Raw genomic sequence first — 14,074 nt, 5'->3', positions numbered from 1 at the left:
CAAGGGGTTGGACTAGAAGACCTCCAAGATCCCTTCCAACTCTGTTATTCTGTTATATTCCTAGTGATCCTATTTTCTCTTCCTATTTTTTTTCTATGAACAAATCCTGTTGGAGCATTATCCAAGATGGCAATTGGTAATTATCTATCCCCAGTTTGGTGTTTGATAGGTTTTATTGCCTTTCAAAGTGTGGCACTCAGTGGTGTCTATATCAGGAATGATTCTCCAGATGCTGCTTCAAAATGCACATTCAGAGATTCTGTTCAGTAATAAATCAGTAAATAGAAAACAGATAGATGCTTGGAATTGCACTTTAAAAAATCAGCAATCTCACTGGAAACAAGCATTGTCGATTACCATATTCAATGAATGAGAAGTGCCTGGAAGAAAATACTTTTGTAGAATCTCTCAGAACAGGGTCTTCTCTGTTCTTTCAGGTTAGCACTGTCACTGTAGCCCTGCCCTCTCATTAAAGCGACTGCAGGAAGTGGTATGACAAATGTTTTTTAAAAGTTTTAGAAAATGCTGACCATTGACAGTTTCAGTGAGTTCTGTTGTCACAAAATACATAGCACAAATAAAACAGTTATGTAATGTGATACTTGGGCTCCCTCTGATTCACAAGAAGCATCTCAAAGCACTTTCGTCCTTCTCCTGGCGACAGCAAAATTGATGCAATCAGTTTTTAAATTCAGAAAAATGTAACATGAAATAAACTCAGTCGTATGCTAACTCCCAATGAGTTGTGGGAATAAGGCCGATGAGAGAGGATAGTTTCCAGGGCTTTTTACTTGTCTTTCAGCTTGAAATATACATTAGAATAGATATGACTATATCTTTTTTTTTTTTTTACGAACATTGCATTTAAAGTTCAAAAGTTGATTTAAACTTAAAAATCTGGTTTAAATAAATAAACAATCTTTTCCTACAGAAATCTTGGCATCTTCATTATCACATTCCATAGGCTCTTGAAATGCCCTTAGGGTTGCACCCAGTTTATTTAGTTGGAACTAAGTCACATTAAATTCAAAACAATGTAAGAAAAAAACATGGATGATGGAAGACAAATATTTTATTTACTGTTTACTTCTGTATTTTCTTTCTATGCTATATTATAAACTAATAGAAAACTATTAAAAAAGAATTTGAGTGATTGTCAAATATGAAACTGTGGGGCTGGGTACTATCCTGAGGATCGTTCCCTTTCCCTTTTAATAACTTGTAAGGTCAAATTTTGCCCCGTCTTTAATTTTTTTCAATTTTATATTCAGTTTTTGTTTTTAACATTTTATTTGTACACCACCCAGACTCCCTCTGTGAGAGAGATGGGCAGTTTCTAAATGTGATAAATAAAGGTTTTTTTAAAAAAATGATGCAATTGTTCACAATTGTTCCAGAAGACTGGGCAAAAAAAGGTGAGTTTAAATTACAACAAAATAGATTTCAGTTGATTATCAAGAAAAAAAGATGCTAAAGATGAGAACTGTTCATTCGTGGTACTGACAAACTTGGAAGATGGCACATGATCTTGTAGGGGATGGTTGATGGTGGTGATTTAATTGTTTTAAAAATTAATGAAAGAAATATGGATTCCTACAGAGGTTTGGACCAAATCATGTCCAAAATATTTTCCAATCTTAACGTTCTATGATTCTATGAAACAAATGGAAAGAAAAATGGCAAACAATACTGTATTAAAGGTTTTCTTATTATGAAATGAACAGTAATATTTTGAACTTACAGTAGATAAAGTATCTACTTTGGACTTAATAAAACTTAAATTGAAGCCTACAGATATTTTGTCCTGTCTTCTTTTTATATTGTAAAACAATATGAAGTCAAAAAGAAATGCCAATTTTTATTTATGCTTACCAGACTATATTTTCAAAACCTTGATCTAGAAATGTGAAAAAATTATAGTAATTATATTAATGATTACAATTATAGCAGTCGCATGCAAACAAAAATACAATTAAAAAATAGAAGGTGCAGAAAATAAAGAAAAATAATATAATAAAGAAAAATATATAATAAAATGAGTTTTTACCCTTAGCACAAAAAGTGTAAATTATTTTGTAACTTAGTATCATTCCCTAAAATACAACAAATTATCTCTCCTTTCCATATCCTATCTTTTATCCATAAACAGCTTCATGAAGTCTCTTCATTTCAGTTATAATCTCAACAAAAATTCATTAAGAAATATAGATATGTAAAATCTCATTGGACTATATTTCTCATACAGTAGTACATCAAATAAACTGACTAAATCAAGCATTAAAAAGTTATTCATAGCTCTTATATTTCCTGCAGTCTTAATGGACGCCTGATATCATTGCCTTGCAACAATCCCCATAAATTATACCAATATTTTTTTTTGTCTGAACTGACCACCCATAGTGGCATTCTTTTTGTTAACTCTTATCTGCTATTTAGAACTGGTAATAGACCATGTGTGGGAAACATGTACCATTGCAAATATTGTTGGATATCCTCTCCACCTGGTCCCATCAGCATGGGCAATACTTGGCCATGAAGAGAGACAGAGCTTGTTAGACTTGTTCCCCATCTTATCCCTGGTTAGGTTTTCCCTGTGTTTTTTTTTCTCAATTGCTTTAATAAATGATCATTGCAAGTCAACCAAACCTTTTGTTGTCATTATTATTAACTTTTTAGAAAAAGTAAGTGTTCATATTAGACAATAAAAATGAGCTGTGTTAGGTGGCATCCTAAAAGGAGAAAAAGATCAGGAGAAAAAGAATAGAAACAGATTTGAAATTATCTGTTTTTGATGCTGCACAAGTATGCTCTTCTAATTTACAGCAATATGACAGAAAGGATTATTAAATAATTCTGATCTATATTTGCATATTATTGGTAATGGATATTGGTCTCGTGAGACATTGATGCCAGTAATGGCGTTCTTATTATTTTAATTTGCTTAAAGATCAGTGTGGAATGCATTTAAATAGCTGAAATTCATTTTGATCCATCTCTTGATGAAAAATTATTTTATAACTAGCTATGTTCTGCTTTTATTGATTTTAGTCTTAATTTTCTGACTTCAGATTGTTATCTGGCAGTATGAGAAATTAAGTATCAATATTTTTTGTTTGTATTGTAATGTCTATTTTTAAAACAATCTCTATGCATCTTCTTATATTATAAGCACATTCACATTGTGTACTTTTTATTGCAGTTTAACTCGTATTGCTAGATTTTTTTTTTACCCAGTATTAGAGTAACACTAGCAACATCAAACCATAAGATGGCGTTAGTTTCTCAAAAAGGAGAAATTAAATAAGAATTGCTGAAGTCGTATCTCAATGTTTCTTCATTTTGGAATTAAACCAAAACAATTCACAAAAGTGTCAAACGTCGTAAAATTCTGATGTTGCTGGGCTAACAATAAAATCTACTTAAAAAGGATAAATGATATATGTTTCCAGTAAGAATTTGTATGTACATAGGAGTTTCCTTTTCCTTTTCTTTTTTTGGCTCCACTCTTGTGCCAAATTGTTAACCAAAGTACAGTGGGGCAAAAAAGTATTTAGTCAACTACTAATTGTGCAAGTTCTCCCACTTAAAAAGATGAGAGAGGCCTGTAATTGGCATCATAGGTAAACCTCAACTATATGAGACAAAATATAAAAAAAAAGACCAAACAATCACATTGGCTGATTTGGAAAGAATTTATTTGTAAATTATGGTGGAAAATAAGAATTTGGTCACCTACAAACAAGCAAGATTTCTGGCTCTCACAGACCTGTACCTTCTTCTTTAGGAGGCTCCTCTGTCCTGCACTCATTACCTGTATCAATGGCAACTGTTTGAACTTGTTATCAGTATAAAAGACACCTGTCCACAACCTCAAACAGTCACACTCCAAACTCCACTATGGTGAAGACCAAAGAGCTGTCAAAGGACACCAGAAACAAAATTGTAGACCTGCACCAGGCTGGGAAGACTGAATCTGCAATAGGCAAGCAGCTTGGTGTGAACAAATCAACTGTGGGAGCAATAATTAGAAAATGGAAGACATACAAGACCACTGATAATCTCCCTCGATCTGGGGCTCCACGCAAGATCTCACCCCGTGGGGTCAAAATGATCCCAAGAACGGTGAGCAAAAATCCCAGGATCACACGGGGGGACCTAGTGAATGACCTGCAGAGAGCTGGGACCAATGTAACAAAGGCTACCATCAGTAACACACTACGCCAGACGTGTCCCCCTGCTTAAGCCAGTCTATGTCCAGGCCCATCTGAAGTTTGCTAGAGAGCATTTGGATGATCCAGAAGAGGATTGGGAGAATGTCATATGATCAGATGAAACTAAAATAGAACTGTTTGGTAGAAACACAACTCGTCGTGTTTGGAGGAGAGAGAATGCTGAGTTGCATCCAAAGAACACCATACCTACTGTGAAGCATGGGAGTGGCAACATCATGCTTTGGGGCTGTTTCTCTGCAAAGGGACCAGGACGACTGATCCGTGTACAGGACAGAATGAATGGGGCCATGTATCATGAGATTTTGAGTGCAAACCTCCTTCCATCAGCAAGGGCATTGAAGATGAAACGTGGCTGGGTCTTTCAACATGACAATGATTCCAAACATACCGCCCGGGCAACGAAGGAGTGGCTTCGTAAGAAGCATTTCAAGGTCCTGGAGTGGCCTAGCCAGTCTCCAGATCTCAACCCCATAGAAAACCTTTGGAGGGAGTTGAAAGTCCGTGTTGCCCAGCGACAGCCCCAAAACATCACTGCTCTAGAGGAGATCTGCATGGAGGAATGGGCCAACATACCAGCAACAGTGTGTGCCAACCTTGTGAAGACTTACAGAAAACGTTTGACCTCTGTCATTGCCAACAAAGGATATATAACGAAATATTGAGATGAACTTTTGATATTGACCAAATACTTATTTTCCACCATAATTTACAAATAAATTATTTCCAAATCAGCCAATTTGATAGTTTGGGTTTTTTTTTACATTTTGTCTCTCATGGTTGAGGTCTACCTATGATGCTAATTACAGGCCTCTCTCATCTTTTTAAGTGGGAGAACTTGCACAATTGGTCGCTGACTAAATACTTTTTTGCCCCACTGTATAAAGAAACTGGACCTAATAGAAAATAAAATCTATAATTGTGCATTTTGTTTTACTTATGTTTATTTTAGCAACAAATGCATCTACAAATTCACCTGTGTTCATTTTCTTATTGATGCCTACAGTATAAGGAAAGGAAATATGTAATGAATTTCAATTTTGTTCTTGTGTTAACATTGATCAGGTATTGCATATATTTGAACAGAGCTGGTCTCCCCACCTTATATAGTAAATGCTGTCCTTTGACATATAATTATAATTTAATAATTAGCAGAGGATGTCCCATTTTTAAACAATAATTGCTAATTTTATTTTATTATTTATTTTCAGCAAAATTAGCTGATTATAAACAGGCTGGCAGCAGCTTTCCAAGCTCTGCATAGGGAATCTCTCGCAATGGACAAGCCAGGGAAGTTTTTTTAGCCAGCCTGCAAGTTTCTTATGGGAAATTTGCTTTGCTTTGGCATGGGCAAAACGACAGGTGGGCCTGTAACAAATGTGTGTGGAGAACTTATATTTGGCATTGTTGGATTGCATCAATTTTTCCTGGCATTACTAGTCAGCATTCTGACCAAAAGGACATAGAAGCAAAGTGAGGAAGATTCCCAATCAAAGTTGAAGACTTTTTAAAGTTCCGATGTTTTTTCTTCCATGAGATATTGAACTTATTCTGGATCAGAGGTATAGGCAATCTTAACACTTTGCTAATACCGTAGTTTACTTCATAATACTTAAGTGGTGAACTATAATCTAAAAATACAGATTGCCTAATGAATGATAAAGAGGCCAAAAGTTTGGATCCGATAGTGTTCTTCCTTTAGGACTTATTCCAGACAATTGAATAGTGAAGACTGATAGTAATTCCCTCATTTTTCCCTATTAACAAGTACTCTGTATACTGAAAAATGATCAGATCAAGTTATTTTGTGATTAAGTGACCCATCAGCTTTAACTACATCAGATTATAAAGCTGCATATCAAAAGTTATGACATTAAGAAAATGAAATCAATGCCTTTATCCATACTTCATTCTGTTTCATGCAGATAATTTCCGTAGGGATTCCTTATGGTAATGCTCTGCAAAGTAGGCCTGGATGTGGTTAAGATTTGAACCATCAAGACATCCAATGGCCAAAGACTAGACTGAAAAGTTAAAAGAACATCCAGAACATGGCAAACATAAACCACTTGTGTATGTTGCAAAATTTACACCCATGTAGTCACCTTGTTACATGTATCTTGAAACTCTGAACCATTCATGTTTTCAGAAGTCATTTTATTATGGCATATTTTTTTTCAACTATATAAAAAAATGAACAACAATGTAAAAATGAAGACACGACTGCTGTGAATGTCGAATTTCATTTGCATTTATTCAACAGTCCTTCCCAAACTCCAAAATGACATTTCTCTGAGGGGTAGAGAAGTGCCACAATTTTTTTTTTTAAGAATTAGCCAGTGTATAGACTTTTTCAAAGTACATTAAAAGGTAGAAACCGATTACAAAATATGTAAAAAAAACAACAATCACATTAGTGCAAGAGGTTATGACTTATCTGTATGGAGGCACTGAACAACATCATAATTGCAATACAAGCCCTTTTATTTATCCTCGCAAGTCTTTAAGGGCTTTGGGGTTGCTTTATGTTAGGTAACATTTTCACAATGAATTAATAGGGTTCCCATTACAAATCTGCCAATACTATAGAAAGATGTTTCCTATATACAGTATAGGACTTAAATCAGATGGCATGTTACAATCTACATTTCACTGTAACAATGGACTGCGTACCAGCAAGTCAATTAAAAGTGAATCTATATAAGGCAGATGTTATTAATCCATAGTGATAGTTCATTTGTGGGGGCCCAAACATCAGCCAGGAATCTTAGCTTCTCCTCAATTCTACAATCCCCTCTCTCTTGTTAAGTCTTGTTAAGTACAGGTTGTGGCTCTTATTTGCTAATTATCATACATTCTCTTATACCTTAACTGTTGTTAGTGCATTCTTCATAAGGATCTATTCTGAAAAGGACTGACTACTCAGATCATGTTAAACTTGATCACCAAGGGAAGAACAATTTCTGGGTACCCTTAAAATATGCTAATATTTACATTTTAAACTCCCCCAATGGGCCACGTACTACATTACAAAGAAATAATCTTCCCCATGTCCATTTCCCTACCCCAAATCATTTTCTCTGAGATTAGGTAAAATCTAATTAGGCTTCCTGAATATTCTACCACACCCATATATCAGAGTGTGTGAAATAAGTATTTTTAAAGACTTTCACTTAACCTCATCCTTTTGTATTCACTGAAAAAGGCATTCATCAATTTTTGAGGCAGATTTTAAATGAAGCTGAAGGGCTGATTCAGACAAGCTTGCATAATATTTAAATACTTTATAAATATTGTGATTTGCAACTAAATGTGCAAACCAACGACAGTAAACAATATTCAGCTCAATGCAGCTAGGAGATAATAGGCAGATGTGCTTCTTGATATGCTAGATGATATGAAGTCAGTAAAGAATATCAATGGGCCTTTTGTCCTACACAGTTTACCCAAATGAGAAAATGCTATATCATTACAAAGGCAGGAAAGTTATCGGTATTGCGAGAACTATTTCACACACAGTCAGTGAAAAGTAAGATATAGCAAAGGAAGGGCAGATGAAAACAAGCCAGGGAACTCAAAAGTGAAGACCAAATAGTCTGGTAGATAAACCAAGAACAAAAGTTAAAATACGTTATAGAAAAATTAGTTCTTGACTCAAAGCAGTTGCGGAAAGTTGATTATAGCTTTGCACTCTTTCTAGTGGGTACATAGTGGCTGTTCCAGTGGTGTGATTCAACTGGTCTAACAACCGGTTCTCTGAACATGTGCGGAGTGGGTTAAAAACCTTAGCTTCTACTGCAGCTGAAGGGCGGCAAAACAGCGGAGGCGTGGCAATTGGCTCTGGCGCACCTATCAGCTGGGATAAAAAACAAGGAAATATAGGTGAGTATAACCCAGGGGTGGGCAGAGGATCCCACTGGAAGGTCGGAGAGAACCGGTTCACTCTCAACTGATCTTCGGGGCTACCGGTTCGCCTGAACCAGGCCAAACTGGTAGAATCCCAGCCCTGGGCTGTTCCATTCCTTATCCTGTTATTGAAGATTTGCTGTATGCTATAGATGTATGTTGTAGAGTCATCTATAATATATGATGTAAAGATTGTAACAGTTACTATGGAGGACAGACAAACAGAAGACTAACCGCATATCCATAAACACCAATTAACAGTCAGAAGACATGATGAAAACTCCTTAATCTCACAATACAACACATGGACTGACTCAACCATAGTTTCAACTGGGAAACTCTGAGCATCTCAGACAAACTAAATCCAAAAGTGCTAGTGAATTCCTGGACATTTGGCAATCAGACAAATCCACCATCAATAGACACATAGAGATAAATCACATTTATATACCATTCAAAACAGACAATAAAAAAAGCTAAGAAGAAATAAAAAAGATCAGAATATATTCTCTCCAGCAGCCAACAGCCAAATAAACAAGGAATAATACCAGGCAAACATTCAAGCAGAAAACAATACCCTACTCAAAGAACTAACAAGAGAAAAACCACCAAAACTGACAGGGCAAACTACTATATATAAACAGTATACAAATAGCAAAGCCCACACTTAACTGTATTTGCATTGATGCTATTATCTCGTTGGGTAATAAAACAACTATAAACAAACAACTAAGCTCAGAGAGCAGCAAGGACTCTTTCATCACCAAGCCCATTTTCTAGAATAATATGGTCTAGAAGAAAATATATATATGTGAAATTTGCATCTAGTCTAGCCCTAATAATTTATTTAAAACTGGAATTTATTACAACACTAGAATATTTTAGACAGGATTCTGTGTGTAGGCTTTCATGGCACTATCTGTTGGGCAGTGTTGTGCTTCAGGGTTGAGGAACTAGTCTAGACAACATATTTCCTGATGTCTTGCCCGCAACTGGCTGGCATTCTCAGAAGCAAAGATGCCCACCAGAATTCTCTGTACTCATACAAATATATCAATTATCCATGCAAAAATAGTCCAAATTCTTGCTTGACAGAAAGTGTGATTATAGATAAGTACAGCTCCCCAACTTGGTGCTCCTACCAATATATTGGACTACAACTGCTATAGCAATTGGTAATTTTTACTTTTTGGGCATAGGGAGGATTAAAATGGATATGCAGAACACTGAAGCTCATATGTGTACTCAAAGAAAGTTCTTCAAAGATAGGTCCAGACATGTTTAGGAATATTCCCAGAAATCTGAAAACTAGAAACTTGAGTCTTTAAATAACAACTATAAGCTGAGATTTTTCAAGAAGTCCAGTTTTTACCTCTATGAAAAAGACTGTGTGGACATAAGAATTCATAAAAAACCTTCTCTGAACTGCCACTATGTCTACTTTGTATAAAGTAATACCATTAATTGCTTAGTAACATAGAAAATTATTTCTTTGAAGTATCTCTGAAATAAAATGTAGTGTAAGACAGAATTTGAAAGTAGCATTAACAATTTACAAAAGTTAACTAACTTTTTACCAACCCCATCAAAACTTTAATAATATTAATGTTATGCAGTATGGTAGTGATTTGGGGAACACATAGCTAAAAATCTAACTAAGATTAAATCTATATCCCCCTCAGTATCTTCCCAGGTAAGAATGTTCCAAAAGTCACCTAGTCCCTTTCAGATGGTAATTATAACTAAATCATGTCTAAAGAATAACTCTGGCATTTCAGTAAATTGCATAAAATATTTCTGATTCGCCAAGGGAAGTCTACAATATTTAAATATTCTTTCTTGAAGATGGCATACAGGAGAACTGAGATCATGTGTCTTTCATTTGAAGTTCCCAATGACTCTCCCTACCTTCTAGTAGCTGTTAGGAAAGGTTGTTTAGAATTTCTCACTGAGAGCCATAGGCATGATAGAAACATAGAAAGACTGGGGTCTCTTCTATACCTCCCATCCCCAGGGCTGTTGCAGATCACCTGGAAAAACTCCACTGAAGACTGAATTACCAGTCAACAGGAACTGTCAAGTGATGGTTGGAAAATACTTAACAAGACTAGAATTTTGACAACTGTAGCTGACAAAATACAGTTATTTTGCTCTAAAAGATATACTGGAACAGATGAAAACAGGCTTGAGTGCACTGCAAGCCTATATACTTAGTGTAATGCTACCCAAACTACTCAGCAAACATATCCCAAAATATTTTTTTAAATATGTTCAGAGAGAGAACTGTCACTCCAAATACTTCTTGGTTCTTCGGACTACAGAAGGGAGGCACGGCATTCCTTGTCTTCAATTCTTGTCGCTTCTATTGTTTTCAGATACAGCTACTTTTTCCTTTCATTGCACAGCACATTCCTTGGCATTATCACTGTCTTCTCCCAAATTATCTGGATTCAAGCTTTTCTTCCTTTCTATTCCCACCTGAAAGAAAAACAAACTGGGAGTTTTGTGAAGAACAGCAAAAGATCACCTAATTTTTGTTTGGTATGTTTCACTCAAGAATGACTTGTCTCAAAGCAAGAATGGGCAGTACTCCTCTGATTCACAGATGACAGGCATGCAGAACTGACTCCAGCAAAAGCAGGATTTTCCCATGCTGCCTATATGGGAAATATTGAAGTGGTGCCATGGTGGCTCATTGCAGGATGGAAAAGTCCACCTAACTTAGTGGATATATAAATTTGAGAGGGAAGGATTCTCCCAACTCTACATAAAGCAAGTGGGGGAACAAAGAAAAAAGACCCATGTATATGTAATGTGCTTTTTCTTTCTGTCCATTAGATTTATGAACATAAAAATTATACTGAGTAAGGCATGATTATAAGGAAACTCAACTATTTGGACAACTTGTGGCAAAGTTTGATAGCTACCATTATTCTTTAGGATAAATTCTGGGAGCTGGTGTGGCAGGAAATCATGCTTTTGAGTTGGACCTCAGAAGGCCAGGAATAAACATTAATTCTTGTGAAACAGTACTGTATAATTCAGATAAAAAGCAAAAGTTCCATAGATATTCAAAAAATGTGCTGTGTTTCCAATGGTGTTAGATATGGCGGGAAATAGGCAATATGATTCCAAGCAATAGATACCGAATGATTTTGGAAGAAATGAAATATCTGGGAATCTAACTTTGTTCCTATAAAAATAAAGATAGAAGGACATAAAGCACATAGGGTTTCAGCCAATGACCGAATGCTTTGCCTACCAGAAAGAGTGTCTTCCATCAGAGGAGACACAGCTGAAAGGATTTCAATGTTAATGTGAAAATACAGAAAGAACAAGGCTAAGGTTATAGGCCAAAAGTAGTAGGAATAATGGATGGAAAGGTGCTGGATGGCTCATAAAAAGTTTCATTAGCAGATTAGAGAGAGTAGCACTACGTGAGGAAAGGGGGGAAAATGGAACGACTCCCTTTAATGAAAAGAGAACTAAAGTTAGCAGTTTCAAATATAAAAGAAAGGCCAACATGTATTTATTTTACTTATTTATATTTTAAATTTATAAGGACAGCCAACTCACAGCAGGGTACAGATTGGAAACAAAATCCAATATATTAACTCAATACAGAAATAAAAGATGAACATAGCCAGGAGGGACAGACTTAGCACAATACTGGATATAACCTTTTCAAGCTGACTCATACTCAGCTAAACTAGAGGCTGCGGAAACAGCCAAATCTTCAAGGCTCATTTAAAGCATAGCAAATTGGCTAAAGGCAAGATGAAACTCTTCCAAATATCATATCTCTGCGGAAATAGGGCCAAACTATAATGGTGAAAGAAGGTGGAGGGTAAGAGTTTTTTGAACTCCAAGAGGAAGGTTATTCCACTGTGCAGGTGGCATAACAGAGAAGGCACCCTTCTAGGTAGATCAGGTCAGGAAATAGATTACAGTAAGAGAATCTTGCCACTACATTTGAGTTTTACCTTCCCTCCCTCTTATAACTTGTTGATTTAGGAAAGAGTATCTTCCTAACAGTATCTTCTTTCCAGCATTCAAAGAACCCTTCTGTTCTTTTTGTTGCTGATTTTTGTTGTTGTTTTTGTTTTCGGTTGTTTTGTTTAATCAGAAGCTGTCACATTATCTCCCCCTTTGGAAAACTAATTGAACAGGCTTGATTAACACTGAAAAATTAGTTTTTCCTTTTGAAGACTAACAACAGCTGATGTACGTGAATACACAGTAACTGTAATTACAGGATGTTTTTTACTGTTGTCCTTTTAATGTATTTTCTTGTGTAACATTTTTACTTCTTGTTTTTTGAATTTTCAAGTAGATATACTACATTTTTGTTATGCATTAGATTATTGCAGAATGATCAATGCTACATGACCATGGGGACACTTCTAATGCCTTCCAAACTTCAAAAACCATGAGGGTTTATTTGATGTCACAAGAAACCAAGCACCTAGGATATAGAAGTCCTGGAGAGAGGTTCCCCTACTATATAAAGGATGCACAAGGGGAATGTCTCCAAAAATATTTTTGCTCTTTACCACCAAGAAGAGAATGAGCTCTTTAATGTTGAAATGAATAAAGCCAATTTGGTGAAGCAAACAACTCAAGTTTAGTGACGTGCAGTCAGGGGAGGCAGGGGAGGCAGAGCCTCACCGCTCTCATCATGAAAAAAAAATTACTCCGGGAAGCCGCAAAAGTGGCTGGGAGAGGCGCGCGGCTTGGTTTAGCCTCCCTGGACATCGCAGCAGCAGCCCCAATCTCGCCATTTTTTGCATCGGGTGAGCCCGGGATCCTTGCAAGGAGAATGGGACCACGTTTGCAGGAGGCTCCTCAGCTCCAGGCTCAGATCAGCGCAGCCGCGGTCCCCTTCATGTTGGCTCAGGAAGGAGGGGAATGGGACCACATGTGCAGGGGAAGGGGACCGCAGCTGCGCTAATCTGAGGCTGTACACTGAGGAGCCTCCTGCACACGTGGTCCCATTCCCCTTGCAAGGATCCCGGGCTTGCCCGATGCAAAAAATGCCTAGGTAACATCATCAGTGTTAGAAGGGAGTGGGGGGGGAAAGAGGAGAAAGGAGAAGTTTCTCTTCTCAGAAATGTCTTCTCAGTGGAGCTGTGGCAGCCTGCCTGTCCCTTTCTGACATTTCTGAGAAGAAAAACTTATCCGGTCGGGCTGCGCCCATGTGATCGGAGCAACCACGCGGTTTGATGACATCACCAGCCTCACCAGTCATAAACCTCCCCGCACGTCACTGTTCAAGTTGTAACTTAATACGATTCAGTAGTTGGGGAAAACAAGACTCGTGTTACAGAGAAAAACTTCTATACAAACACCTGAAGCATATAGAGTCATGGCAGTAGGAAAGTAGCCTCTTTGGTGGTCCTTGATTTGGAGACCTCTTCTAACTGATCCAGAAAACAAAGTGCAGAAGAACTTGAGCTATGTGGCGAAGAAACTTGACATGGAAATGTGTAATTAACATAAACAATGGAATGAAATTACACCTTGGAGTGGAAAGATACGACATAACATACATAACATGGGGCTAGAGAGGCCAAATAAGGAACACTAAATTAGTAAATGAGTCAAACTATTAAAAAGTAAAGAAGGGGCAATTCAAAGTGACAATAAAGTTATTCTAAGTCTAAATAACAAGGTCTACATAGAGACATGAAAGTATACATTCTTCAAATCTATAAACGTGAGCCATTCTACCATTTTACAAATGGGAAAGATGTAAGCAGTACAGTATATGTAATATCCCAAAACCACGACACCTTTAAAAAAAAAACATTTGAAATGGCTATGAGATGGCAAAGTGACCTGCTTCTCATCAATAGCAATAAGACAGATTTATATACTTCTTCATGGTGCTCATATACTTCTCTCTAAGTGGTTTACAAAGTCAGCATATTGTACCCAAT

At 36.6% G+C, this 14,074-nt stretch overlaps 1 protein-coding gene and 1 long non-coding RNA gene across 9 annotated transcripts in view; one reads left to right on the top strand and one right to left on the bottom strand.

Annotated features, from left to right (window-relative positions):
- The window catches only part of LOC309383266, a 59,589-nt gene that overhangs the window by 11,885 nt on the left and 33,630 nt on the right, over window positions 1-14,074 (top strand). The window lies entirely within an intron of this gene.
- STON2 (stonin 2) overlaps window positions 6,461-14,074 on the bottom strand; it is a 99,063-nt gene continuing 91,449 nt past the window's right edge. For both annotated transcript variants that reach the window (XM_081935600.1, XM_081935602.1), the window contains one exon: window positions 6,461-10,613. In XM_081935600.1, the coding sequence (XP_081791726.1) occupies window positions 10,530-10,613 (84 nt within the window). In that variant the 3' untranslated portion in view covers window positions 6,461-10,529. The remainder of the gene's footprint in view (window positions 10,614-14,074) is intronic.

The sequence above is a fragment of the Natrix helvetica genome (genome assembly GCF_964273705.1).
Source record: "Natrix helvetica genome assembly, chromosome: 1".
Lineage (NCBI taxonomy): Eukaryota > Metazoa > Chordata > Lepidosauria > Squamata > Natricidae > Natrix > Natrix helvetica.
This window is presented reverse-complemented; position numbering and strand designations above follow the sequence as displayed.